The sequence below is a fragment of the Canis lupus genome, chromosome 1 (assembly GCF_011100685.1).
Source record: "Canis lupus familiaris isolate Mischka breed German Shepherd chromosome 1, alternate assembly UU_Cfam_GSD_1.0, whole genome shotgun sequence".
NCBI lineage: Eukaryota > Metazoa > Chordata > Mammalia > Carnivora > Canidae > Canis > Canis lupus.
In genome coordinates, this window is record NC_049222.1 from 108671960 (window position 1) to 108699370 (window position 27411).

General features: G+C 42.0%; 1 protein-coding gene across 5 annotated transcripts; it reads left to right on the top strand.

Annotated features, from left to right (window-relative positions):
• Positions 1 to 26977, top strand: LOC119876002 (caspase recruitment domain-containing protein 8-like). 5 transcript variants are annotated; one of them, XM_038528392.1, is made up of 13 exons: positions 1 to 276; positions 3200 to 3259; positions 5841 to 5944; positions 7527 to 7649; positions 9067 to 9204; positions 13172 to 13227; positions 15142 to 15292; positions 15658 to 15887; positions 15959 to 16221; positions 21387 to 21512; positions 21863 to 22004; positions 23058 to 23102; positions 26429 to 26977. In XM_038528392.1, the coding sequence occupies exons 3-13, from the start codon at positions 5886 to 5888 to the stop codon at positions 26698 to 26700; spliced, it is 1605 nt and encodes a 534-aa protein (XP_038384320.1). In that variant the 5' UTR covers positions 1 to 276; positions 3200 to 3259; positions 5841 to 5885; the 3' UTR covers positions 26701 to 26977. The 5 variants fall into 5 exon arrangements, 4 of the variants coding, with proteins under 4 accessions (XP_038384320.1, XP_038384319.1, XP_038384322.1 ...); XR_005354539.1 differs by lacking the exon at positions 3200 to 3259 and adding an exon at positions 23929 to 24139 and having other exon boundaries at positions 7 to 276; positions 26429 to 26550; XM_038528391.1 differs by lacking the exon at positions 3200 to 3259 and having other exon boundaries at positions 4 to 276.
• The last annotated feature ends 434 nt before the right edge of the window (positions 26978 to 27411 follow it).

A 27411-nucleotide genomic window follows, 5' to 3' on the forward strand; every position in this document is an offset into this window, starting at 1 on the left:
TGACACGGACTGCCTAATTCCACTTTGGTGGAAAAACAAATGAACACAAATGTGCATCTGCTCATCTGTTGGAGCTGACAGGCTTTAGGACCCAGAATGTTTTTCTGCCTCTGGGCAGCACCCTGCCTCTTCTGCTTCCCCACCTCCTCTTCCTGTTTCTGTACAACCTTAGGTGTGGCCTGTGGACACTGCTCACTGCAGATTTCCCCACCATTTCTCCCAGTGGTACAAATGGACAGTGGGAAACAAATTGATTGACTTCTAAAGGGAATCCAGGTAGAGTATAATTTACTATTTAAACTAATTTCAGCTTTTGGTTTAATTAAAATAAGAAGGTCTTTATCTTTTTTTTTTTAAAGAATTTTTTTTTTAAAGAATTTATTTATCTATTCATGAGAGAGAAAGAGAGAGAGAGGCAGAGGCAGAGGCAGACTCCTCTCTGAGCAGGGAGCCTGAAGTGGGACTCGATCCCAGGACCCTGGGATCTGCTCCCGGAATCATGACCTGAGTGGAAAGCAGATACTCAACCAGTGAGCCACCCAGGTGCCCCAGGTGTCTTTTATTTTTATTTTTTTATTATTATTTTTTAAACATGTCTCAAAGTTATCAACATTAGATGTGAAACTTTTGTTCTACCAAGATTTACTGAGGGTCCAATAAGCTCATGATCCCTGTGGCATTGGTCAGCAAACAGATAACTTACAATGATGGTGAATTATCTGTCTCAAAGTTTTCATGGGTAATTGCTAAGACAGCTTTCAAAGTCTTTGGTGACCTGAAACTTAGAAGTTTTGCTCAGATGATAAATTGGGATTGAATTCATTGGAAGGTCTAGGTTTTCTCCAAACAGGATAAAGTACTAGAGCATTGATTACCAGATGTAGCCTTGTGCTTTTGACTTCTTACTGCAAAAATACCCACAAAACAACAACAACAACAAAAAAAAACCCAAATATTTGAATCTGCTTGTAAACATACCTTGTGCTTAAGGGACTCATAAATTTGCCCTCTAAAGAGTTTTGGTGTAACAGTTCATATTTGGTTGCTACTTAGTTTGCACTAAGAGTTAAAATTCTGCTAAGTGTAATGAAGACTTTCAGAAAGAAGGGAAACAACTCTGCATGTAGAAAAGTAGGAGATACATAAGCAAGATGTAAGGAATGGGAAAATATTTTTGTTAAGGTAAAAGAAGGTGATTTTGTCCTAAATAAGACAGGTTGTTTGAAAAGAAATGACTTGGACCGAACCTGAATGTGAAGGAAAGTTGTGGAAGGTTTATGAAGGGAAATCTTACGGAAAGCATTTGATATGTGGTCAGGATGGACTAAGATTAAAATGAATGGATTCTAAAGGTACATCGGTAGAAGACTGAAATTATGCTTTCTCTCTGTTCAAAAGACAAAGTTTTCTTAAATTGTTGGTCTCGTCTTGATAAAAATGTTAAAAAAAAAAGTTGTTTTTCTTTATCCAGGAAATCCAGTTTCTATATTTTGTCTTTTCAGGTCTTTGATTACTTAGTTAAAGCTTCTCATTATTGAAAGACCTAAGTTTTGCTAACAATTGTCTGACCCTACATATTTGCCTTCAGAATCTTAAGGTCATTTTGGTCAAATAAATAATTTCATTTTGGCTTTTTATAATGAACTATAATCCTACTTAGGCCCGTTCTTTATAACTTTCTGACGTTTTTGTTTTAAGATTTTATATATTTCTTCATGAGACACACAAAGAGAGGCAGAGACATAGAGAGAGGGACAAGCAGGCTCCATACTTGATTCTCAACCACTGAGCAACCCAGGTGCCCCATCTGAGGTTTTTAACAAACTTCTCCAAGATTTAAATGATAAATGAAGCAGTTTTGACCAATTAGGCTTGTTTATATGGTTATGTTAAGGTAGTGGGAAGCACCAACAAACAAATAATGATAAGCCCTAGGTTATATTGTCTGGGTAAATGTAATAACTATTGTTGAGGGCAGCCTGGGTGGCTCAGCAGTTTAGCGCCGCCTTCAGCCCAGGGCCTGATCCTGGAGTCTTGGGATTGAGTCCCCCGTCGGGCTCCCTTCATGGAGACTGCTTCTCCCTCTGCCTGTGTCTCTGCCTCTCTCTCTCTGTCTCTCATGAATTAAAAAAAAAACAAAACAAAACTGTTTTTGAGATGATATGCCATTCCTAAAGTTTTAATATGTTTTGGTAATAAGGTCATCACTTAATATTCTAATAATTAAAATGTTATATGTCTCAAGAATAACTAAATTTCCTTGCCAGCTATATTGTCACCTCCCATCAGCTCTTTAGCTGTGCCCATTTTTAAATCTTTTCATCATTCATAGTTTTCCTTATTCTCTTATAAAATGAGTTTCGTCTTTAAGAAGATTCATAAAAAGGACTTTTAGGACAAATACAGATGTTTGATATCTTTAATTTTAAACTAAAATGGGTGAGAATTTCCAAAACCAACTAAACGCTGCATTTAAACTGAACAAGAATTAGTAACATGGGACCAAATGAACAAAGAAAATGATTACAGTTTTGGAACTCTTGTTTAAAACATTGCCAATCCTCTGATGTTTGGTCTTTCAGATCAAAAAAACCTTTCTCTGAAGAAACTATGACTTTTACAGAAATGTAATAGTGTAACATTTGTAAACCAACTGAAGCATTTAACTTTTCTCTCTAGCTGAACCCTCTGAAATTCAAAAGGTCTCAGTAAGTATTCTTTCTTCCATGGCATTATAGTCATTTGCATGATTTGAATAAGAATCTATTCTCCTCCTAACAGGACACCATTGGAAACATTGGTTATTTTACCAAGGCTTTGACTAGAATGCCATATTTGAGAGAGACTTGAATAGACTCAGATCTGACCAAATAGCTTTAAGGACCTGAGGTGACTTTATGAAACGTGGAGCCCTAAAGCACCTTGAAACTGTTGGCCTGATACCTCGCGTATAAAGCTCCCAGCAGGGACGCCTGGGTGGCTCAGCAGTTGAGTGTCTGCCATCTGCTCAGGGCGTGATCCTGGGGTGTGGGGATTGAGTCTCACTCTGGGCTCCCTGCATGGAGCCTGCTTCTCTCTCTGCCTGTGTCTCTGCCTCTCTCTGTGTGTTTCTCATGAATAAATAAATAAAATCTTGTAAAAAAAAATGGAGTTCCCAGCAGCCTCCACCATGTGAGTAAAGAATGTCACTTCCTGGCAGGTGCAGGAAACTCGGGATACTTTGGGGACCTGGTGAAGAGGAACCTACCCACATCTACAGGTATTGCAGGCATGTCTGATGGCAAGGACTTGGCTTGGCTTCTGGCCGTGAGTGGCTACTACAAGTTCCACCTAGAGATTCCTTATAAAAACTTTCAGCAAAGCAGATTTTAAACAAGCTACATGGCCAGTTGCTGTTCTTGCTGAGCTCATGTAAATAATTGAAGCAAGTAGGTTAAAATTGGACTTGCTTTGCAAACAAATCAGTCTCAAGTTGGCTATCTCTAAAAAGTTGGGTTATTATAGGAGAAATTATGTTTCAGTAACCCACCTTTGTGGATGTTAAATCTTAGTTCAGATTGTCTTTAAAAGTGGTTTGCCTAAGCTAGACAACTTGAGGTAAACTTCAGAGTAATTGACACAATAGCTTTGGCTGCCTCTTTGGTGGGACTCTGGTTTACCCTAAGACTACAACACAAAATAAGCAAAACAGTATGTTTACTCAGCAGGACTCTAAATGATACTTCCCAGGCACTAGCTGTACTTAACCAAAAATTAAGGGAAGGCACAGAGGGACTTTCTGAAACCACCTTTGATTAGCCACTTTTGATTATCTACAATTGCTACCTCCTCATTTAGGATTCAAGGAGTTTCCTCACGTGTGTTATTTTAACATTGCAGATAACTCTCACAAAGTGTCCCAATTGATAGTCTTGAACAATTAAATAAGATCAAGATAGCCACTGATCTATTTAATGGTGTTGGTAATTGAGGATCTTATCTAAGAGATGTGATCACAATCTGGAGCTTGACATTCATTTTATGCTTGTTCTTTTTCATGTACTGATGCAAGTATCATCTGCTGCCCATCATGACCTCCTGCTCCCCCCCACCCCAGAGCCATACCTCACACCCCCTCTCCCCCCGCCTGGATAGATTCTAACTACCATACAGCATGCTACCTCATTTCAATGGGCAGCAGCCAGAGCGGTCCTGTCTCATACCCTAATGGCAGTTAGGATTACTAAACCAGGGGGAGGAATGAGTCAGGAAAGGGTTAAGTACAGGCAGGGAGAGATAGGGGGCCTCTGACTAGGCTCTGAAACTATTCCTGGCAGGCAGAAGCTCTAAGCCAGAGTGAACAGTAGATATGGGAATGGAGCAGACCACCTGACCCGGGAAGGTTAGGGAGTAGGTTTCTTTGGCGGTTACATTGTAATCATAAATGGCAGTTACATTGTAAATGACCACACCTCAAGAAGGAAGTCTCTATGAGCTTTATCAGTAGCCCTTGCTCAATCCAAGAGGGCACAAGAATCTCAAGGCCAGGAGCTTCCTGTCAAGTTCTCAATAAAAGACTGACCCTAAAAATCCTCAGTGGCAAGCCATTTGGGACCACTCTCACTCTAGAGAGCATTTTCTTTCTTTTCTGCTTTCACTTTCACTTAATAAACGTCCACTTTACTTCACCCTTTTGTGTCCACAAGATTCATTCTTGGGCTCCCTGAGATAAACCTCTGCAATTCTGCAATTTTTATATTGTAATGAAGCACGCCATTATAAGATGATGAACTTAATCAATACGTGTTGTGTATGTTCCGACATGCTCCCCGGGCCTGCCGCTCCCCATCTCTCTCCCTCTGCTCAGGCCTCCCTAGTCCTTGAGACACAGCAATGTTGAAATTGGGCTAATTAATACCCCAAGAATGGCCTCTCAGTATTCAAGCAAAAGGAAGAGTCAAATGTCTTATCAGTTTCAATGGAAGGCTACAAGTGATGATGCTTAATGGGGAAGGCAAGTTGAAAACTGACATGGGCCAAAAACCAAACTTCTTGTGCAAGTTAGCCAAGTTATGAATGCAATGGAAAGTTCTTGAGGGAAAGGAAAAGTGCTACTCCAATGAACACACAGATGACAAGAAAGCAAAGCAAACTTATTGCTGATGTGGAGAAAATTTAATGGTCTGGAAGGAGGAGCAAACCAGCCACAACATTCCCTGGAGCCAAAGCCTCACCCAGAGCAAGGTCCTGATTCTCCTTATTCTCTGAAGGCAGAGAGAGGTGTGGACGCTACAGAGGACACATTCGAACCTCACAGAGGTTGGTTTGTGAGGTTTAAGGCACAAAGCCATCTCCATACCTTATAAACTGCAAGGCGGTGTGGGCTAAGTGAAACTGTTCTTCTTTCTCATTTGGTATGTTTTCTTCTCCAGTAGTTTGTCCCACTGTGTTGCTGCAAATTCTTATGTGGATTCCAAATGCCTCCCGGAGCTGTTTCTGTTTATGGGTAGCTGTGTAATTGTTGATTTTCATCAGTGGAATGGGGCTGGGGTCTCCTCTACCGCCATCCTGGTGATCTCACTTCTCTGATCTAGGAGCTATCTCTATATCTAGGAGCTATTCTCTATCACTTGTATTTGCACATAGAGGGTTAGATATGAAATAAAGCAGCATTTAAGGTTTATAATCTTTCTTGGTTTCTCTCCAAAGTGCCAGCATTACTGGAAACAATGCTACCGACGTATTTCTTTTGAACTGGACAATGAACGATTTTGTATATCCCGGACAGATACAACACTAACTTGTATCTTCAGGTTTTTCCAACTTATTTGAATACAATTTCCTTCTTTTTCTGTTCTCAGTGTTAATAGAGGTGTAATGGAGAGACAGACACACTGGCTGTTAACATGGAAAGAGATACATTAAAGAAAGAGATGCACAGATGCACAAGATGCCATCTGACACGGTGAGAGTATATCTATTAAGCCTTTGAGGGCTCTTGATGGTTTTGATTCTTCTGTATCTCATTATTGTTCCATGAAATACTGAGTACTATGGCTTTCTTCCTTCCTTTCTTTCTTTCTTTCTTTCTTTCTTTCTTTCTTTCTTTCTTTCTTTTCTTTCTTAAGATTTTATTTATTTATTCATGAGAGACACGAAGAGAGAGGCAGAGACATAGGCAGAGGGAGAAGCAGGCTTCCCGCAGGAAGCCCTCTTTTTTTTTTTTTTTTAAATGAAAAGTCTCAGCTTACACTTTTTTAAAAAACATTTTATTTATGAGAGAGAGAGAGAGAGCAGGAGCCAGGGTGAAGGGCAGAGGGAGAATGAGAAGCAGACACCATGATGAGCAGGGAACCCAGTGAGGGGCTGGATCTCAGGACCTTGAGATCACAACCTGAGCTGAAGGCAGATACTTAACTGAGTACCCAGGCACTCCGCTGCTCACAATTTTATGTATTCACTCTTCTCATCATACTTGAAGGGGAAAACCTGCTTAAAGGCACCAAGATGTATTACTTAGACTTCTTGTCTCCATTGTCAGGTAATAAAACCTTGCCTCTGACCACAGTACCTTCAGACCTGAGCACAAGCGACTCTGTGGGTGTTCCTCCAACTCTTTCCCGGATGCCATGGCCATGCTTTTGACCATCTGATGGCATGAGTCAAAATCACTAAGCTGTATCCATGAGTGCTTCAGCTGCTCCTCATCAGCTGCTTTCCAGAGGGTCATGTCTTATCTGTGACCAATTAATGCACATTGTTGCAGAGTCATAGAACTTGCAGTAATAAATCAGTTGGACCAAAGATTCAGCTACTATGACATATGTAAAATCCCCACATGCTAGGGAATTTGGAGGATCACTGAAGTGAGTTATTTTCTTTGGGAGCCTAATGTTTTCTAGCTTGGGTACTAAGTAATATTACCCTTCTATAATTAATCATCACAAGGATTTGTGTCATATCCTTATTTAAAAGTTAGAAGACAGATATTTACCTCAGAGAGTGAAGCACCAATTTTGACATGAATGGAAGTTCTAAGAAATGGCAGTGCCAAGCTGTGGATTCTTGTCTCTTTGGTCTCTGGAGTCAGGACAGACTCACCCTAAATAGATACTGCTTTTGGGGAAATATAATTCATGCAGTGTTGTGCAACTTTATAAAAGTTTCCTCCTTTTTTAGGGCCTCTGAAGGATAGCAGTAGAGTAAGGAACATTCTACAACCCCCATGTTACTGGTACACAATATTGTTATACAAGTTATATGTGAGTCTATAGTGAGTCTTCCCAGGTATTACATATACATTGATGAACATGAAGGGTTAAGAATCAAATGTTGCATGACTCCTGAGGTGAGATCACTGTCTGCTGAGTGGAGAAGGAGAACAGTCAATACAGTGAAATAAGTGAATCCCAGGGTGGATATCAGAGATTGCATCTCTGAAGATGGAGCCTCTGATTTGTTACTTCCACTACATCACAGTGAAGAGACCGTCCCACCATCAAGTTCCTCACACAGAATCCAATGATAACTCCCTTGTGTTTTCCCAGGCCGGGTGAGTGTACCTGTGATGCAAGCACAGTGGACCAGCCCTCAGAGAGCACCAAGCTGTCAGATGAAAGCCTGAAGTCCCCGCCCTCTTCTCATGACACAGGCTATGATGACATTAATATGTAAGGGATACTATATTTGGGGGTTGGTGGGGGAGAAGATTTTGGATCTTGTCCTTCTATCTCATAGAGATCCATGAAAGCAAAGACATTTAGATTATTTGCTTAAGTGCCCACATATTCTTTCTTTTTTGTCACTATAATTTTTTATTTGAGATAGTTTAAGACTCATGGGAAGTAGCAACAAATGTACAAAAGGAGCAAAAATGAACACTCAATACAGATTTTCCAAATGATAATACCCTTTATAAAAATAGTCATTGTCAAAACCAGGAAGTTGACATTGACCCAGTACTATTAATTCGGATTACAAACTTTGTTTCAAGGCAATATTTGACAGCCTGGAAAATATTGCTGACAAGCTCAAGAAATCTTCTGTCCTGCTTTATCTATCCACCTCTTCTCAACGCAATGTTTCCACATAGGGGACCATGGCTAATAGTACTCCATGAAACACTTTATTTGGTTGAACCAATGCCACATACTCCAATGCCAGTCTCTGTTCAATTGGACTGTAGCAGATGATTCTGGTCAGGGCTATCAAGAGAAATCTTGCCACAATAGGCATAATTTCATATCCGGGGTGTCTAATATGGAAACCATTGGCTCTTTGTGGTGTTTGGCCACTTGAAATATGGCTAGTTCAAGTGAGGAACTGATTTTCTACTTTACTTACTTGAAATTTAAGTTTAAATAGGCACACTTGGCTAGTGGCTATCATATTAGAAAGTGTAAGTCTTGGCCCAAGGACATTCCCTGCTCCTAACCCCATCTTGATCCCAGCCAGCCAAGGGAGACCAGAGCCCAGCTCTCCAATATGAAGAAGAAATCACCTAGCATAGGGCTTTCCTGTTCCATACCTGGATGAGGATCTCCTGTGGAAGAAAATAAGCCTGATATCCATCGTCTCCTTCCCCCCTAGTATTCTCACATGTCTGTCACTGTGAGGAAGCAGGAGGTAGAAGAGGAGCATTAGTACTGCGCGGATTCTTACAGCACATACATAATCTCACTGATGTCCTAGAATTTCAATTGATCACAATAGGGTCCCATTCTCTTGGGCACCAGTGATGGGTGAAGGTTGAATATGAGCTAGGAGTCTTCTCTTCTTCCTAAGTACTCAATAAGGTCACTTAGGTCCACAGCCTAATACGAAACAAAACCTTCCAGCAAATACTAGGTGTTGAGAAACAACTGATTCTGCTTCCTGGACATGGAGAGAGCAATATTGAGTGGGACACAGAGATAGGATTAAATGCATTGTAATGAAGGGGGAGATGGAGTCAAGGGCTTGAGAGAAGATTCTCCTAAAGACAAAGCATGAGGTCTAGGGCTTTTAACATAAAGTCATGTGGAGAGACTGTCCTGCCACCAAACCTCCATGCTGTATTCATAACACAACTTTTGTTTTGTTTTCCAGACTGTTAAAAAGAATACAATCAATCTGTCTTGGTAATGAGACATCTCCGGCAGTGCTTTTTAAAAGAAGAATTTTAACGGACCTACAACTGGGCCACACTGGTTTTCTAAGTTGGTTACATAAGGACAAGTCTTCCAAGTAAGAAGAATGATTACTTGGGGAAAGGTGATGGTAGTATTGGATTCTGCTCCTGGATATCACAGGGGCACATGAGAATCAGGGAAGTTGGGGTAATTTACATAGGAATCAGGGAGAGAATAAATGAGCTTATCCAATCTTACCAAAATATTCAGAAATTTCTGAATGAGGCAGGTACCTCTTCTTTCAGGAAGGTGTCTTTTTTTTTTTTTTTTCGATTTTATTTATTCATGAGAGAGAGAGAGAGAGGCAGAGACACAAGCAGAGGGAGGAGCAGACTCCATGTAGGGAGCCCAACATGAGACTCAGACCCAGGCCTCCAGGATCATGCCCTGGTTCAAAGGCAGCCTAAACCTCTGAGCCACGTGGGCTGCCTTTTCTTTTTTTTTTCCCCAGGAAGGTGTCTTGACAAGCTATACACCAACAGGCAATAACTGATGCAAAGATCACTGTGTCATTGGTTGAGCTGGGAACCAATGCAAATAACTAACTCGGTGCTCTGGGAAACTGGCTGCTGATGAGGCTGAAGGATGGAATGAAGTCCCTGACATGGTGTGCTGGAGAGTGTTCAACACCAGCCTCCCCAGGGGAGAGGGGGGAGAGCCTTTACTTACAGTATTTGCCAATTTCCATGGGGTGACTACTTCCATCATCGTGTATTTCAAAGTACAAACATGATGTCTGTTAATACAGAGTTGGAAATAGCTGTGCAGTAGCCTGTTATTACAGAGATTTTCACTACACAGATAACATAATTGTAGATAACTTCAAAAGGGCAGAGGTATGGCTGGCTCAGTCAGGGAAGCATGCAACTTTTGATCTTGGCACCCTGAGTTCAAGCCCTGGTTGAGTGTAGAGATTAAAAAGAAAAAATATATGTACTTAAAAAACACCGAGTATAGTATGATGTAGTAAAATTATTACAAAGGAATGTTTCAGCATTTATTACCTTTGTCAGTGATATCGTCTATTTATTTATTTAAAAGATTTTATTTATTTATTCATGAGAGACACAGAGAGAGTGGCAGAGACATAGACAGAGAGAGAAGCAGCTTCCATGCAGGAAGCCTAATGTAGGACTCGATCCTGGGACCCCAGGATCATGCCCTGAGCCAAAGGCAGAGGCTCAACAACTGAGCCACCCGGGTGTCCCAATATAGTCCATTTAAATGAAAATTGTATATGATTTAATTTTTACTAATATCCATGTTTAACAACCTACCCACAAAATCCCTGGAAAATTTAACATTCAGATACCATGACCTGGGATGAACTGACTCCCACTCACCAGTGCCTTCCTCCTAAGTTCCACCCTCAGCCACCACTGGACCCCAGTGTGCACAAGCTCCATAAGCAAACAGAAGGCTATGTATTTACCCTCAGCTTGGCATGGGCCTAACATAATCCATGGCTGATTTTGTAGCCTCAGACAGCACCAAGACTCAGGAGGGCAGGTCAAGGTTCTCTCACATGGCTTGCCCAAAACCCTTTTGAGAAAAGAGCCACAGATTCTTTCTTTGAACTCCACTTCTCCAAATGTGTATTCTTTTTAGCCTTAGTCTATGTATCAATATCTCTGTGAAAATTCCTCTCATGTTCAAGTGAATAGACATATCAAGGAATATAAGGAATCCAGGGATCAAGGATTACGTACCTACAGCAAGAAATCAAGAGAATCTCAGCAAACGTAAATGAAAGTAGACGACATTTCATGATGCAGTGGCGGCAATCATGCAATAACTACTGTACCCACAGAAATCAGTGCTTTTGTTCCTCTTTCATCACCCCCCTTCTTAGGAGCCAGGACTCTTGCCCTGTGATTCCCCTGGTCTTGATTCCTTCCACATTTCCAGTTCCTCAAGACAGAGATTGGAGTGAGTTGGTTGTCCTCTTCCAGAAAATATCACCTGCATTAGAGCAGATTATCACAGCCAGGCACTAGCTTCATGTACCAGTAGCTCACCCTATAGATCATGGTTTTGGCTAAATATTGGAGTCATTTGAGAAGTTTTAAAAGTAATGATGTGGAGGTCCCACTCTCGTCTCCTGAGTTAATTGGTCTGGGCTGTGACCTGTGTATTGGGGGATTTTTAAAGCTTCCAAGGTAAAGTCAGTTTGGTCACCACTACTCTGGGGGCATGTATTGCACCCATGAGTCAATTACTAATTCAGTGCTTTTATTCCAACAGTTAGGACACCAAGGAGTGAGTGAGTGAGTGAGTTATTTATTTATTTAACCAAATGACCCCAAAGGTTTATTTGACTAAATTCTATTTCATACATAAGCATGACAGCCTCCTCTATTAGACTTCAGCAGTTAAGAAAAAATCAAAACAAAACAAAACCAAAAAACCAAGCAGCCTCATCCAGAAAAGTGCAAATGCCAAGGGTGAGGGTCGCCTATAGTGTTACTGCAAGATAAATACACATTTTTTAAAGCCCCCTCTCCTTCTGGCCATATCAACTTTCAATTCCAACCACTAAATATAGACAAATTTTCCAAAAGTCATTTCTTATCTTCTCTGAGATTCTTAAAGCCATCATCATCCACCTCCGTTCGATTTTCCTGAATGACTTTAAGTAGGTCATCTGTAGAGTCTCCCTGAATGATGATTTCATCTTCTTGTGTTACTCAGGCACCACAGGAGAATTTTTGATCTAAAAAATTCTGTTTCTGTTTTAAAAAATGTTTTTAGATTTTATTTATTTAAATATCTTTTATTTTTTTAACATGCTGTTACATATCTTTTCCCCCCTGGGAATGTTGGCAATCCTCACGTTTTGTGTCCCGTCTCCTTTTTTTTCTTTATTTGACCCTTTCTACCTCTCTTCTGAATTTCTTCTATTCTCCTTCCCCACTGTGCCCTAACCCTCACTTATCCAGCTTCTTGTTTCCATGATTTTCTCCAGTAAGTTTTGGAAACTCATTTAGAACATTCTTCTCTAAGCACTGTGGACACTTAGCAACATTGGGCACATATATTCACAGGGCTGTGTTGGTAATGAACAGTCCCACAGTAAAGGACTCAGAGTGGGTAGCATGCCTCTAACTAGCCCATGGGTATAGGCCCCCAGATCTTCAATACCACTGGATTCAGAAAAAATAGCAATCATCTCACAAAAACCAAGATGGTTACAGAACCCCTGTCGTCTCCACTCCTCCACTACTGCCAGGTGAAATAACAAATGCCCAATCAGAGCCATTTAAACAAAAGAAGTTAGGTATGAGCACTTTGGATACTCATATAATAGGAGAAGAGGCAGAATGGTCAAGACACATTTGCCTGGAGAGATCCTCTCTTAGTTCTACTCTCCGTATCCTAGTCATCTCTTTTTTGAGAGTCTAATAGAACTGTTCCTGAGAACATTCTGTGATGATGAAAATGTTCTGGCGCCCGGGTGGCTAAGTGGTTAAGCATCCACCTTCATGCCCAGGGCATGATCCTGGAGTCCTGGGATCCAGTCCCACATCGGGCTCCTTGCATTAAGCCTGCTTCTGCCTCGGTCTCTGCCAATCTCTCTCTCTCTGTGTCTCTCATGAATAAATAAATAAAATCTTAAAAAAAAAAAAAACGGAAATGTTCTAGCCTGTGTTAGCCAATATGGTAGACGTTTGCCACATGTAGGTATTAAGCACTTGAAATGTGGATAGTATAGCTGAGAGCTCAATTTTAATTTAATATCATTGAATTTAATTTAATTGAAAGTTTAAATGACACTTTCTGGATCATAGCCTTTGTTTGGGCAAACAGCTCTAGTTTGTAATCACGTCCTCCTCATTTCTTTTGGTGAACTGATAATTTTTTAAAGAGTTTATTAAGATTTCATTAACAGATTTTAAATAATCTCCACACCGGGTGTGGGGCTCAAACTCACGACCCCAAGATCAAGAGCCATATGCTCCATTGATTGTCAGGCACCCCTTGTGAAATGATTTCTAATATTTTTCTAATTTTTGACACTCAAGGGCCCAAACTGGCATGAAATGGACAGCCCAGAAATTGCCACTGCCAGAAGGATCAGGTAATTGTCTAATATAGACATGAAGCCAGGCACGTGTGTATTGGGCTGATAGAAATGTCCTGTGGATTTACATGGAGAAGACAATTTGAAGTCCTTTGTGGTGGTGACAATCAAAAGCAATTTTTCTTATCTGTAACACCATCCTCCCTACAACTTAAATGGGAATATGAAGTAGCTGTAACCTCGGATACTATATCTGGAATAGACTCCGTATTCCAAACACTCGATTACGGACATTAAACGCATTGTCTTCTGATTATCCATGGAAACTCTATGAGTGGATCATAGAGCCTCTATTTCAAAGATAAAGAAAGGAACCCAAGGGGTGAGAAATCTCCAGCCACTAGGTGAGGTGTGGCAGCATTGGATTGTGTTTGGGTTCATTTAAAAGGGCCTGCTATCTTTTACCCTAATCCATGCTAACTAAGACTTCAAAAACTGAACAATGTATGATCTTTTGTGACATTTATACTCTGAATGGCTTTGGGCTAGGAAACATTCCTATTGTAAGCGTGTACTAGGGCTGGCCTAGCAAAATAGCCAGTCTAGGGGACTTAAACAACAGAAGGTAATTTTCTCATAGTTCTGGAGGCTAGAAGTCTCAGCTCACCTGCTGACACATTCAGTCTCTGGTGAAGGTTGTCTTCCTGGCTTGTAAGTGGCCACCTTCTCCTGGGGTTCACATGGCCTTTCCTCTATGTATCAAGAAAGAGAGTGAGATAGAAAGATTGGTCTCTCTTCCTCTTCATGTAAAGGACACCAGGACACCAGTCCTATTGGATTAAGAGTTCTTTCTTATAGCATCTGTTCACCATTAGAACTCTTTTATAGACTCCATTTTCAAAATCAGCACCTAGACCAGCACAAAATTTATCACCATTGGTTGGAAAACTTTACCCAACATGACTGTCCTACATCCTGTCAATACTTGCTCCACCTCTCTGTGCTCATTGATGGAAACTTTCCCACAGTATGTCAAAGCCATGTGAGATTCAGGAAAACAAGGGCACTGAATTGGCTGTATCTTGATGCTCAGTCCAGCTCCTGAGCTACCAGGCACATGGTGACAGGGTAACCTCATCTGTACTCACCTTAGTAGCTGACGTTGTGTGCTATTTTCTCGAGGAACCAAAATTCAGAGCAGTTCTATAAGGTCAGGTAGCATTAGTCTCTCCATCTTACACAGGAGGAAAAAAACTCAGAGAGTTTAGGTGACTGTTTGAGACTTTTCATTGTTCCTATACAAAATCCCTACTCTCTGTGAAATGAGATTCCCTCCTTTATAATTCTTGATAAACCGTAAACCAATTTTGTCAGAGCATAGTATATCAGAGACTTCTATTGTCCAAGATACAGATATTTGTTCTACGCCAATCGTCTTCTCCCAGAGCGTGGGCAGTGTGAATGGAATCCAGTAGCGCGTGTGTAGATGGTCTCCAAGCAGTGCTGGGAAGCCTTCCCAGTTGGGTGGTGGAACCGCTCAGGGAACCAGGGGATGGTCTGGGGTGCCTCCAGTTGGATGGTGGTGAACACTACAGTCAACCGGTGTGCTTTTGTGTCTTCAGCTTTTAGGGACTTGCCTTCCTTCACCAGCATCAGATATCAGCTGCTCCTTGGGTCCATGTAGAAATTTAGCTGCTGTGGTGCCTGGCTGAGGCAAATATCACCCCCAGCCAAAGCTGTCCATCTGGGCTTCCTTCTAAAATGTGGGAGTGCAGTTTCAGTAACAACAAAGAACATTCTCATGCCTTCCTTTTCTGGATTCAAAGATCAAAGTGCCCTGTTCTTGCCACACATCCTTCTCTCTGACATCTAGATTGCGAACAGCACATGTGCCATTGAACCTCCAGGGCTCCTTCAGATCAGGCCTTTTCTAAGAGTCTGCATTTGACACATGCAATGTTTATTTTTCAGAAGATACTAGCTTAGGAGTGGCGACACTAGTGCCCATCCAGGCTGCTCAACTGTCTGCTGGGGTTGAACCAGTTTGTAAAAGTTATCAGTTCCTGGGACCTGAAGGAAATGTGGATATTGAGTTGATTGATAAGTCTGCAAACAGATACAGGTAAGAATGGGAGATGCTAATTGTTTCAAAGAATTCTACTATAAAGGAAGTAAATGCTGTGTGATATTTACTCATATACACCTACATGATAGGATACATGATCCATCCCTATGGACATCTGAAATTTTGTCAGTGTTCTCTGTATTCTATGCACTGAGTTGGTATTTTAATTTCAACATATGTAGAATACAGAGAAACTGGGGCCCAGAAAACCTAATGAAGTCCCCAGAGGTTCCTACAGTTGTGAAAATCACAGATGGGTCTTGCACCTGGCTCCACCCAAACACCACATCTCTCTGCACTTGTGTTCTTTCAATCAAAGTTCTGGGGTTAGCCAGCATGACTATCACTCTGGCTCTTTTCAGCGCCCACTTTCCTGCGGCTGGCTTCTATCTGTGGCCAGCGGTAGGCCTTGGCTTCTTGGTAACAGCAGCAGTGACTGTGAAGATTGCTTTTGATTCTTGGAATCAACGCCTGGGCCTGACATTACAGCACCAGGAGCAGTGGATGGCGGCAGGGCCTTTGTTTGAGATCTCTGTGGAGCCTGAGGGGGTCATTGCTGAAATCCACCTCCCCCACATCGTCTCCCTCCCAGGTAAAGAGGGACGAGGGGAGGCAGTGGGCCAGTGGGAATGTTATCTGATGGGCTTTGTGGTTGTCCTACAGCAAATGAGGTCGATGTCTCTTGGTTCCAAGTCGCCCATTTTAAGGATGAAGGAATGGTCCTAGAACCGCCAAGCCGAGTGGAGCCTTTCTATGCCGTGCTGGAAAACCCCAGCTTCTCTCTGATGGGGATCCTGCTGAGATTCGCCAGTGGGACAGGTGTTTCTGTCCCCATCACGTCCTTGACACTGATCTATTATCACTTCCACCCTGAAGATATTAAATTTCACTTGTACCTCATCCCCAGTGACCCCTTGTTAACGAAGGTAAGGCTGGAGAAGCTGTGAGAATTACATGGCAGTTTCTCACCTTGGACCTTCCAACTCTGTATTAAACAGAAAAGTGAAGGCACAGCTTTCACTGATAGAAGCATGAATCACCCTCCCTGAGGTCATTCTGCAGGTGCTGCCTCTTGAGCCATGTGCAAGGATCTGCAATAGGAATTCTGTTCTTCTGAAAATGGAGCTGCCTTCTCTGGGTTTTACGGAGAAGGAAAATACGAGATGAGACTTATGGGGACTGGCAGAGAGTAATGCAGAGATTTCATTGAGGAATTTCAAAGTAATAGGATCTAATTTAAATACCCTCCCCAAACATACACGATACATGCACACCCCTCTGAAGTCTTTTCCCTGTGCAGTGGTATCTCCCTCCAGCACATTTGTGATAGGCTCAGAGTCCCCCAACCATTCCTGGGTTAGTGCTGAAGCAGATACACCGGTCTTTGTCGCTGGAGAGCTACTGCTTTCCCACATAAAGTGTCACTTCTGTCCCTCATCCTGGATCGAGAGGTTCCAGGGGAAGGTTCATTTGATTCTCTAACAATTGGTTTATCCTCCTTCAGCCCCAAGAGAGACAGATGCATGCCTGGTAGTCATTAGGGTTGTGAGTAACTGTGGGTATTTAAAATACAAGAGAAAATATTTTAATCTGGATGCTAGAGATGACCATTCCTGGGCTATGCAGGAAAAGAAAACCGTAGCAAAAACCAAAACAAAGTCTTAAATGACTCTTCTTACTATTGTGGACACACCCTAGTCCCCAGACTGGCCTTTCTTCCTCCCTTGACCCCAAATCTCATAGGATCACTTGCTCTACTTTATTGTTGAGTAGAAACAATGAGATGGAATGACCTCATTTTCCTATCATCACTTTGTAGATCTAATTCTGTACTGGCTTCACTACCCCTAGCCCTGTCGTGGGCAGTGGGCAGAGATTAGCCTGCTTACTACTTGCTAGAGGCTCAGATCTGAGACTCTCCTGGATCCCATTCCCTCTGGCCTTCCTGGGAGGACGCTACACCAGGAAGGATCTGCTGTCGCCTCCTCCATCAGTGTCTCCTACCCTGGCTTCCCATTCTATGAGCAACCCCAGATTGACCATAGCTACCATATTAGAGAAATGTTTTCCTTCACCTCTGAATGTCCATTTCTCTCTTCTGCTACTTGGCAAATGGATCATCAGCTTCATGGGCCCCCCGGTCTGGACATTCCTCAGTGCTCACTCTGCCCTCAGATGCTTCTTGCTGGGTTACAGTATCTCTATTCCCTCAAATGATTCTGTTCAAAGTCTCCATTGGATGATTCTTCCCTGCAGTCTGGTAGCATGTGTGCTGTTGGCCTCACCCATCCTTGGAAAGAGTCCTGTCTAGAAGTCCTTCATACCCTATTTCCCCAATCTCCATATTAACTGTTATGGTCCCTCTTCCAATGGCTTCCACAAGACACTTGCTCTGAAATCTCTCACCTCCTGGACTCACTGATGGCCTTAGTGACTCTTCTGGATCCTGTCACCAAAGTCCATGGAAGAGGAAGATTCCTAAATCTGTATCGCTGTCCTCGACCCTCCAGAGCTTTGTGAACTGCCTGACTTAATGTGTCCACTTGAGTGTCCAGGAGAATACCTAGAATACCTAGCCTCGTGTATTACTTCCTTTCTTCCCCAAAGCTACCCTGCTCTTTCAACTCTCTTCCCATAGGGGATATCCAACCAAGTTCCACTAAGTCACTCAAACCCACATCTAGAGTTTATCTTCAATCCCTGTGTTTCATTTTCTTTCCTCCTCCAATGTATCCTCCATATCAATGACTTCTACAAAAGAAAAAAAAAATCAATGGGTTTTACTGTCGTAATATTGCATGAAATTTTATTGGAGCTTGCAATCTATAGAGCCAGAGACAATAAGTGTGGAGATGCGTGAGTTCAGCTCTCTGCTTTCAGAAGTCACTTTCATAATGTCACTGGAGCCAGTTTCCTTTCCTTATCACCACCGGCAGTGGTGTCCACCTCCTTCACGGACTTCTGCTGGAAATAGGACTCAGGCCTTCAGACTTTTTTTCTATCTGACTTCTACTTTTTATCTGCCAACAGGGAGATCTCGTACAAACATAAATATCCCAACACTTCTTGGCCTAGACTCTTCTCTAAATCCTTATTACACTTTGAACATAAACCAAGTCATCTCTTTGTCCGTAGTGTCATCTAGCCCAAGCTGTAATCATTGTGTCTATTTATTTCTTTCCATTGGTCTCATGAATCTCTTTATTTACTTATTGTCTGTTTCTTTGTAAATTATAAATAACCTCTTAATCACAGGTTAGTTAAAAGCACAATGTAAGGCCTACTATAGACATTCATGAAATGTTGACAGAAGGAATGAAATGTGGTCTGTCTTCCTCTATACAGAGGGGAAGAGAAGAGGGCAAATCTTTTCTTCATTTGAAAACACAAGACAACCTCAAAATGCCACTTTTGCCCTGAGAATGTTCCCTGTTTACATCAGGAGCAGCACAATCCTATATATTAGCCCCTAGCCATGCTTGGCTGCTGAGTCCTTCAATTTAGAGATGCTACAAATTTAAATTATGCAATAAACCTTTTTTAAATCCACTAAAATTTTGAAGACAGAGTATGAAGAAAAATGCACATGTTATTTAAATAGTATATTGATTACATGTTTAAAGAAATATATGTGGGGTTATATGAAACGTATCATAAATATATTACTAACAGTATTTTCATCTGCTTCCTTTTGCTTTTTTAAAAAATGTGGCTCCTTGAAAAGTTGAAATTACACTTGGGGCCTGTGTTATATCTGTCTCAGCGTGGTGCTCCAGGAAATCCATTGCTCCAGTCAACAAATATTTATTCTGTGCATTACCTATTCCAAGCAGTATTTAGGGGCTGGGGATGCCTCAGTGCACAAAACAGACAAAAGCAGGACAACCAAAGATTATTTGGAAGATGCAAATGTTTTGCTACAAGAAAAATATATGTGCCTATGACAAGTGCTATTAAAAAAAAAAAGGCAGGTAAAGGGAATTACCTTTAATCCATAAAACAAGCTAAGTACAGGAGTATGTCCCACTATCTGCAGAAATCTGCTCTTAATGATAACCGTCAATTTTTAAAAAAGATTTTATTTATTTATTCATGAGAGACACAGAGAGAAAGAGGCACAGGCAGAGCCAGAAGCAGGCTCCATACAGGGAGCCTGACGTGGGACTCGATCTTACGTCTCCAGGACCACACCCCGGGCTGAAGGCAGCACTAAACCACTGAGCCACCCGACTGCCCATAACCGTCACTTAAAAAAAAAATTATTTATTTATTCATGAGAGGCACACACAGAGAGAGGCAGAGACATAGGCAGAGGGAGAAAGAAGCAGGCTCCTCGCAGGGAGCCCAATGTAAGACCAGATCCCGGATCCCAGGATCGTGCCCCAAGCTGAAGGCAGATGCTCAACTGCTGGGCCAACAAGGAATACCCACCGCCCCACGTTTTTTCTTTTTCTTTTTTTTTAGATTTATCTATTTATTCAAGAGAAGCACACACACACACACACACATACATACACACACACACAGAGGTAGAGACATAGGATAACCCATCAATGTTATAGTGATGTATTTGGTTATTTTAGTTCCAATCTCTTATTACCATAATTTCTTTTAAATGTGTCTAATCATTTAAAATACTTTTTAAAAAGATTTCTAGAGTAATCTCTACCCTAACCTGGGGCTCGATTTCAACACTCTGAGTTGGAGTGACATGCTCTACTGACTGAGCCAGCCAGGCACCCCTAAAATAATTCTTCATCAGAGATGGCATGACACATTACTGTCTTTCCTCCTTCCTTTTCTTTTTATCCCTGTGGAGCTGTTACTCTTTACTAGCATGTGTGTAGTGACTCCTTGAGAGCCCATTGCCTCCCTCCCCTGCCTCTGCCCCACCGGAGTTTCATTCCCTTCCTGATACAATTTGAAAGTTTTCTTCCACTTGATCTTCCAGGTCCAATTCGTGTATCAGCATTGGACATCCTTCCCTTCAAACGGATATACGGATTTCTTTTAACATGAATCAAATAGGCAGATAAATGTATTGCTCCCTAATTTTCACAGTAGACACACCTTGTATACAGCACCCAGATCGAGAAGTGGAACATCACTAGCTTCTCCTTCCCCTTCCTGCCTCCTTCTCATCACTCACCACCAAGAGCATTTACTAAGTGAACACTTACACGGTAAATGATTTTGATAGTGATTCCTGCTCGTTAATTCCATAAAGTGTCTATTGAGCTTTGCTGAGACTCTCAAATGCTGTTATTATTTTGTTGTTTCAGTTCTATTCTGTGTCTTTGGAGGTTCCTCAAATAGTTCCAAAGGCTCCTCTGCTCTGTTTCTGGGCCTCTCTGGTGATGTCACAGCAGTATTGGTGCACAGGTAGTAGAGCACTTCATGGGGTAGCAGCCTTGTGATGCAGGGAAGTCTTCTATTCCCTCATCCCTCATAGATCCAGCTGCAAACTGGATGGTCCCCTGCCAGGGCAAACAGAAAGAATTGTCTTTGTCTGCAGCTTTGAGGAGCACTCAGACAATTCCTGCCACATTATAGGAAGAATGATCAATCTATACAGAGATTTGTGATAAAAAGAATTGTCTTGGGAGGAGGCACCTGGATGGCTCAGTTGTTTAAGCTTATGACTTTTCATTTTGGCTTAGGTCATGATCTCAAGGTCACGATATGGAGCCACCAAGTCAGGCTCTGCCTAATGTAGAGACCGCTTAGGATTCTCTCTCCATTTAACCCCCGGCCCCCCAAAAAAAGATATAAATTCCTTGGCTCTGAGATAACCACCAGTAAAATTTTGTTAATACATCCCTCCATGGGGCACCTGTATGACTTAGTCGGAGGAGAATGCAACTTTGAGTCTCAGGATTGTAAGTTTGAACCACCCATTGGGTGTAGAGATTTCTTAAAAATAAAATCCTAAGAGAACTATATCTCCTCATGCACAGAGGCATAAATCTTTACATCATTTGAATCATATCATACATGCTACTTATACAACATATGGAGGACTTTGTGTGCCACTACCTTTGCTTTATTACTTTTAGCTTTGTCCTCTGATTTGCTTCTGCTTCTTCCTCAGGCAATAGATGATGAAGAAGCTAAGTTTCATGGTGTGCGTCTGCAGACCTCACCCCCAGTGGACCCCCTGAATTTTGGTTCCCGTTATATCGTGTCCAGTAATGCTCATCTGGAGATAATACCTGAGGTTGGTAGAATTGAATCTAACTCAAATTTAACTCAGGCTTCAAAATGTTATGTTCTTCAGAAAACAATGGAAAACTAATGCAGGGTCAGTAGCTCCGGTGATTATTCTCTGAACCACACCCTGATAAGAGCTTGGCTACCTTCCCTTTCAGGGATAATAGTATTTCTGAAAATTGTACCCTTAAACGCTGTTGACCATCCTCCCTCTTTTCACCCTCAACCAGCTATTAGACTGTGTAGGAAACGATTATATTTCAGTGGCCAGTTCACTGTTGTCAAACAGGTCTTTCCACACACCTGCCCCCCCTCCCACCCTCTGATGCTTTAATTCAAGTGGTGTGTTTCCTCTAGGAGTTGAAATTATCCTACAGGAGTCCTGGAGAAATCCAGATATTCTCCAAAGTCTATGCTGGGAAGATGAAGGAACCAATCATAGTTGAAATTGCTGAAAAAAGACACAAGACTTTGGTCTGGCGCACTTTGGTGAAGCCAGGTAGGTGACAATATGAGTCTAAAATTTGGGGGGGAGGAAAAAAATCATGCACGTCTCTCCCCTTGGTTGTAGTGTAGTGTGTCAGAGGAGAAGGTCTGTGTATGGTCCCAACTACAGTTTATAGTCAATGTTGCATTGAAAAAAGTGTTGGCACTGGTCTTGTGTGCCTGGGATAGAGGGGGCTGTTGGAGTTGAAAATTGGAACCTCTCCTACCTAGGAGATGTTGCACAGGATTCTGATTCATAAGAATCAGAAGGTGCATAAACTTGGTTTAATCCTATCTTTTGGGCAATTTTATACTTGTTGACATAAATGGAGACTAAGCAGCTGCTGAAGGAGGGAGGACATAAAATGTCTCAGAACTTTAAACAACAGCAGAACTTTTAGAAAGAAAACGTAAGACCATGTTGAAGGCTTAATGATAAACACAATTTAGTTATTTTCCCAAATGGTTGCTCCAGTCAGCAAATGTCCCACCGACTTACAAGTGTGTTCAACTTACAGTTTCTGAACTGTCAACAATTTCAGTGTTCTAGAGTTTAAAGAATATCAACACTTATTGATCAATGTACTCACTAAATGATGGCATTTCATGTCAAAAATACATTTACTTAGAGGATAATGACGAAGAGTATGATCATTTTTACTGTACCTTTCGCATTTCCTCACGTTGACTCCTAAATAGAAATAGAAATAGAAAGGAAAAATGAGTTCCCTCCTTGGATGCATTTCCTTAATAGGTAGTAAGTGATCTTCTACTTAATTGGGTGCCATTGGTATATGATGTTTCAATGGGATCTTTAAGTTAGGAAGTAGAGTTAAATTACTTTAGTGGGTTACATCAAAGACCAGAGAAACTACAGGGTTGCCTGAATGGCTCAGTCAGAAGAACGTGTGACTCTTGATCTCGGGGTTGTGAGTTTGAGCCCCATGTTGGCTGTAGAGATTACTAAATGAATAAAACAAGAAGAAACCACTTACAAGAAAAGAAAAGAACACCTAGATAAAGGTATATGGTTCATTTCATTCTCCAACTTCTCCTCCTTTCCTAGTGGATCTCCAGTTTCATTCTGCAGCAGCCCCTCCTCCTCTCTCAGGTGAGTGCACTTCTGACCAAAAGTCAGAAGGATGTGTCTGATTTCAGGAGGTGTTTGAGTGGTGTGATGTGGCTCAATGAGAGATCATACCTTCTCTTCATTTACAAAGATCCAGTGGTGTCAGAGACAAAGAAGGAGCCTGAGCCACTTCAGGAGCCTCACCCAAACTCGTGAGGGGGTGTAATATGCAGACTCTGAGCATGCAACCAATCTTATTGGGGAACACATATTGCATCTGATGAACTATAGGTGAAAGTAGTTTGATATGGCGGGACATGAAACTTTAGAGGGAGGAAGGCCCCATGAGACCAGAGAGACAGGCAAGAAACAGACGTTGAAAGCATAAGGATGATGGTTGAAATCTTTTGGACATTAGGCCGAAGGCCAACGGGGGAATTTTGCAGGGTAGGTAGCAATGCATTCACTTTTCTCAAGAGTGTGGATGAATGTGGGCAAGGAACGGACAGGAAGTGGGAACCGGGTTATGAGACTGCTGTGAAAATCAAGAACAGGGATTAGCTGGGCATTGGTTAAGGTTCCTGGAGTTGGTAGGTAGCAGAGAAAGAAATGATTCAAAGTAAGGAGTCAAGGGGCACCTGGCTGCTGGCTCTGTTGGAAGAACTTGTGATTCCTGATCTTGAGGTTGTGAGTTCAAGCCCATGTTGGGAGTAGAGATTACTAAAAAAGTAAAATAATAAAGCCTTTTTAACATAAGTAAATAAAATAAGGAATAAAGATCAAGGGACTCCCTTCTGCCTTCCATGTTGTTGGCTTTGACTGTCAGGCTCCACATAGTAAAAGTGACAGTCCTCCTATCTCAAAACAGATCATCCAGGAGGAGAAAGATAGCATCTCCTGATGCCCCTCAGTGAAGAGAAGACTCTCCTCAGGTGTCACATTGGCTTGAAATGGCAATAGACCCATTTCCTGGCCAGCTGGTGGTGTTGTCAGGAGGTCCAGAGAGGCAGACTAGCTAAAGAAAATCAGGCCCCACACCTGGAGTCGCAATTGGGTTCCAACCCAACCACAGATCTTGGGTAAGCATGAGCTAAGGATGATTTCACAAAGAAAATGAAAAGGATTTATGCAGGTGGTGAGTGTGTGGCACCAGCAAAAGGTCTCCACCCTTCCTATTATGCAAGCTCTTGAGCAAGAGATATCTGTCACCCCGTTGTCACAAGATAAAGTTGAGCCTGGTTTTCTCTCTCTAGAAGACCTTTCAGAAGCTGCTGCCAGCCCACATCTTTGCCAGCCAAATCTCCATTCTGGCCACCATGCACTGTGAAGCATGACATCTCTCTTCCTCTTTTTCCCTTTTGGCCTGGTGGCATCTTGTATTTCATACAAGATCCTACTCCTTCAGATCTTCTTTTGATACTAAGTCTTCTGTGAAGACTTTGCTTTAAAGTCTAGTCATCCTATCCTTTCTTACCCAAAGGCTTTGGTTGCATTTTTCCCTCATGAAAGCAGGGTAATTAAAAGGATCATGATGGCAAATGCAACTTACTGACTGCCTGTAGCATGACAAATATTCAGGTATGTATATTTGTGCTTTATATACCCCATTTCTGTCTATCCCTGTGAATAGTCTTTGACTTGCTCCCCCACAGAATCATGGAGGAGGTTTGGAGCTAACATGGCAATGCCTGTTACTTCACACATCCCGCACTCATGGGGTTTCTATTCCAGCAGGTGGAAACAACAAAGCTGATTGCACAGTGCTTATCAAAATAACAGTTGTGGATGTGTTCCAAAGGAATATTAGGGGGGTTTAAGAAAGAATAATACACAGGCTCAGATCAAACATTGAATGAGTTAAAATGTTTCAGAGTGCATCGTAGAGAGGGGGAAAAAAGGTGAAGTTTATGTCCAGTTAAGATTTGAGTATCGGGATCCCTGGGTGGCACAGCGGTTTGGCGCCTGCCTTTGGCGCAGGGCACGATCCTGGAGACCCGGGATCGAATCCCACATCGGGCCCCGGTGCATGGAGCCTGCTTCTCCCTCTGCCCGTGTCTCTGCCTCTCTCTCTTTCTCTCTCTCTGTGACTATCATAAATAAAAAATAAAAATAATAAAAAAAAAGAAGATTGAGTATAAGTTGTTAAACATTGGGTAAGATGACCACAACCAATGCAGTGAGACTAGGTTAAGATGAGAATCTTTCTGAAAACAGAAAACTGATTATTCCAATTGAGGAATCATCGAATGTACAGTTACAATGATTTTTCATAGAAGCACCAAGACATCAGAGAAATCAGATCATTAAATTAAACTGTTTGGTTATAGGAGCAGATGACGGACATAACGATCTGTGCCATTGTGTTAAGAACGAAAGTTCTAATTGCATAAGTTATAAGTCGGAAGCATTCATACTTTTAGCTTCTTAAGTGGCTTAGTAGGTTAAGCATCCAACTCTTGATTTTGGCTCAGGTCATGATCTCAGGGTCACGAGATTGAGTACTTAGTTGGGTTCTAAGCACGTCATGGAGCCTGCTTAAGGTTCTCTTTCTCCCTCTGCCCTCCTCCACCTGCTGGAGCTCTCTATCTCTCAAAAAAAAAAAAAAAAAAGGCTAAAGCAGTCATGGTTGTACTGAATGAACTGAGAAACAAGAAAGTGATGAGATTTGGCCAAGGTCACACAGGTATTATATATGGGAACCAGCATGAACCCTGAGTCAGCATGATGCAAAATATCTTCTTCTCTCCAGTGATCCTGGTCTCTTCTGTGTTGTATTTAGCCACTTACATCTCTTTCTATACACTTTTTAAGAAGACCCCTGAGGGTGGAGAGCTAGTCTAGACCACCTGCACCTCCGGTATCATGCATATCAATGTATGAACTTGAAGATTGTTAGAAGATGAATAGATGAGTGTACAGCAAGATAGAGCCTCTCTAGGATTCCAATGAAAACTGGAAAGTGATGAAGGAGAGGTGCTCCAAGCTTGGAGGGAGGGGATGGGATGGGATTGAAGTAGAGGAATCATTGAGTTTCCCTAAATTCATAGTCCCCTGAAAATGGACTGGGAATCCTGAAGATGTGCATGTAAGGTCTGTCTGGGCAACATGCAAAAGAGAATGAACACTATCTATACAGAGAATTATGTCTTTAAGGGCCATCTGGGTGGCCCAGTCAGTTAAGCATCTGGCTCCTGATCTCAATTCTGGGTTTGATGTCAGGGTCATGTGTTCAAGCCCTGAGTTAGGCTTCACACTGGGCATGGAGCTTACTTCAGGGAAAAAGGAAATATGTCTTATGTCTTATGTAGCTTGTGAACTCCATAAGAGTGCTATCCCTTTCTGAGTCTGCAACTCTTCCTTCTGCCCAGGTAAGGCCTTTCTGAAGGAGCACCACCGGCAGCTGCAAGCCAGGCTGGGAGACCTGAATGGAGTACTGGATGACCTTCAGTACAGTGAGGTCTTCACCGAGGAAGAGAAGGAGCTGGTGCAGCAGTGCCCTACACAGCAGCGGAAGAATGAGACCCTGCTGAGGATGGTGGAGAAGAAAGGGCACCAGGCCCTGGGGATCCTCTTCCAAAGCCTTCATAGAAGAGATCCTTATCTGATGTCCTACCTCAGCCAGCAGAGTTTACAACAGTGACTCAGGTGGATACTCACGAAGAGAGAATCCAGTGTTCTCCATTAAAAATGAACAAACAGGGGTGCTTGGGTGGTTCAGTGGATTAAGCATCTGACTCTTGATTTCAGGTCAGGTGTTGATCTCAGGGTCATGATGTTGAGCCCTGCATTGGGCTCAGTGCACGGCTTGGAGTGTGCTTCAGATCCTCTCCCTCTGCCCCTCCTCCCATTCACTGTGTGTCTGTCTCTCTCTCAAATGACTTGAATAAATCTTTTTTAAAAAGGAAAGAAAATGGGTAGACGAACATGTGATCATTGAGCTCAGTGTCCAAGACAAAAGGGGTCCAAGTTACACCTATCCATCACACAGGTTTTATTGAGGACTGATCTGTAACTTGGCAAATACCTATTACTGTATCCTAATATAATTTAAAATTTTTTTGTTATTTAAATCCCTTCAATTAACCTATAATGTAATATTGGTTTCAGAGGTTGAGTTCAGGATTAATCAGTCTTATATAACACCTAGCATTTATTCTATCTCGTTCCCTCCTTAATGTCCATCACCCAGTTACCCCATCCCCACCCTTTCTCCCTTCCAGCAACCCTTAGTTTGTTTCCTATGATGGATAGAGAATTTGTTAAGTTTAAAATGGGTGTTGAGAGTGCACCTGGGTGGCTCAGTTGATTAATGTCTGACTCTTGGTTTCAGCTCAGGTCATGATCTTTGGGA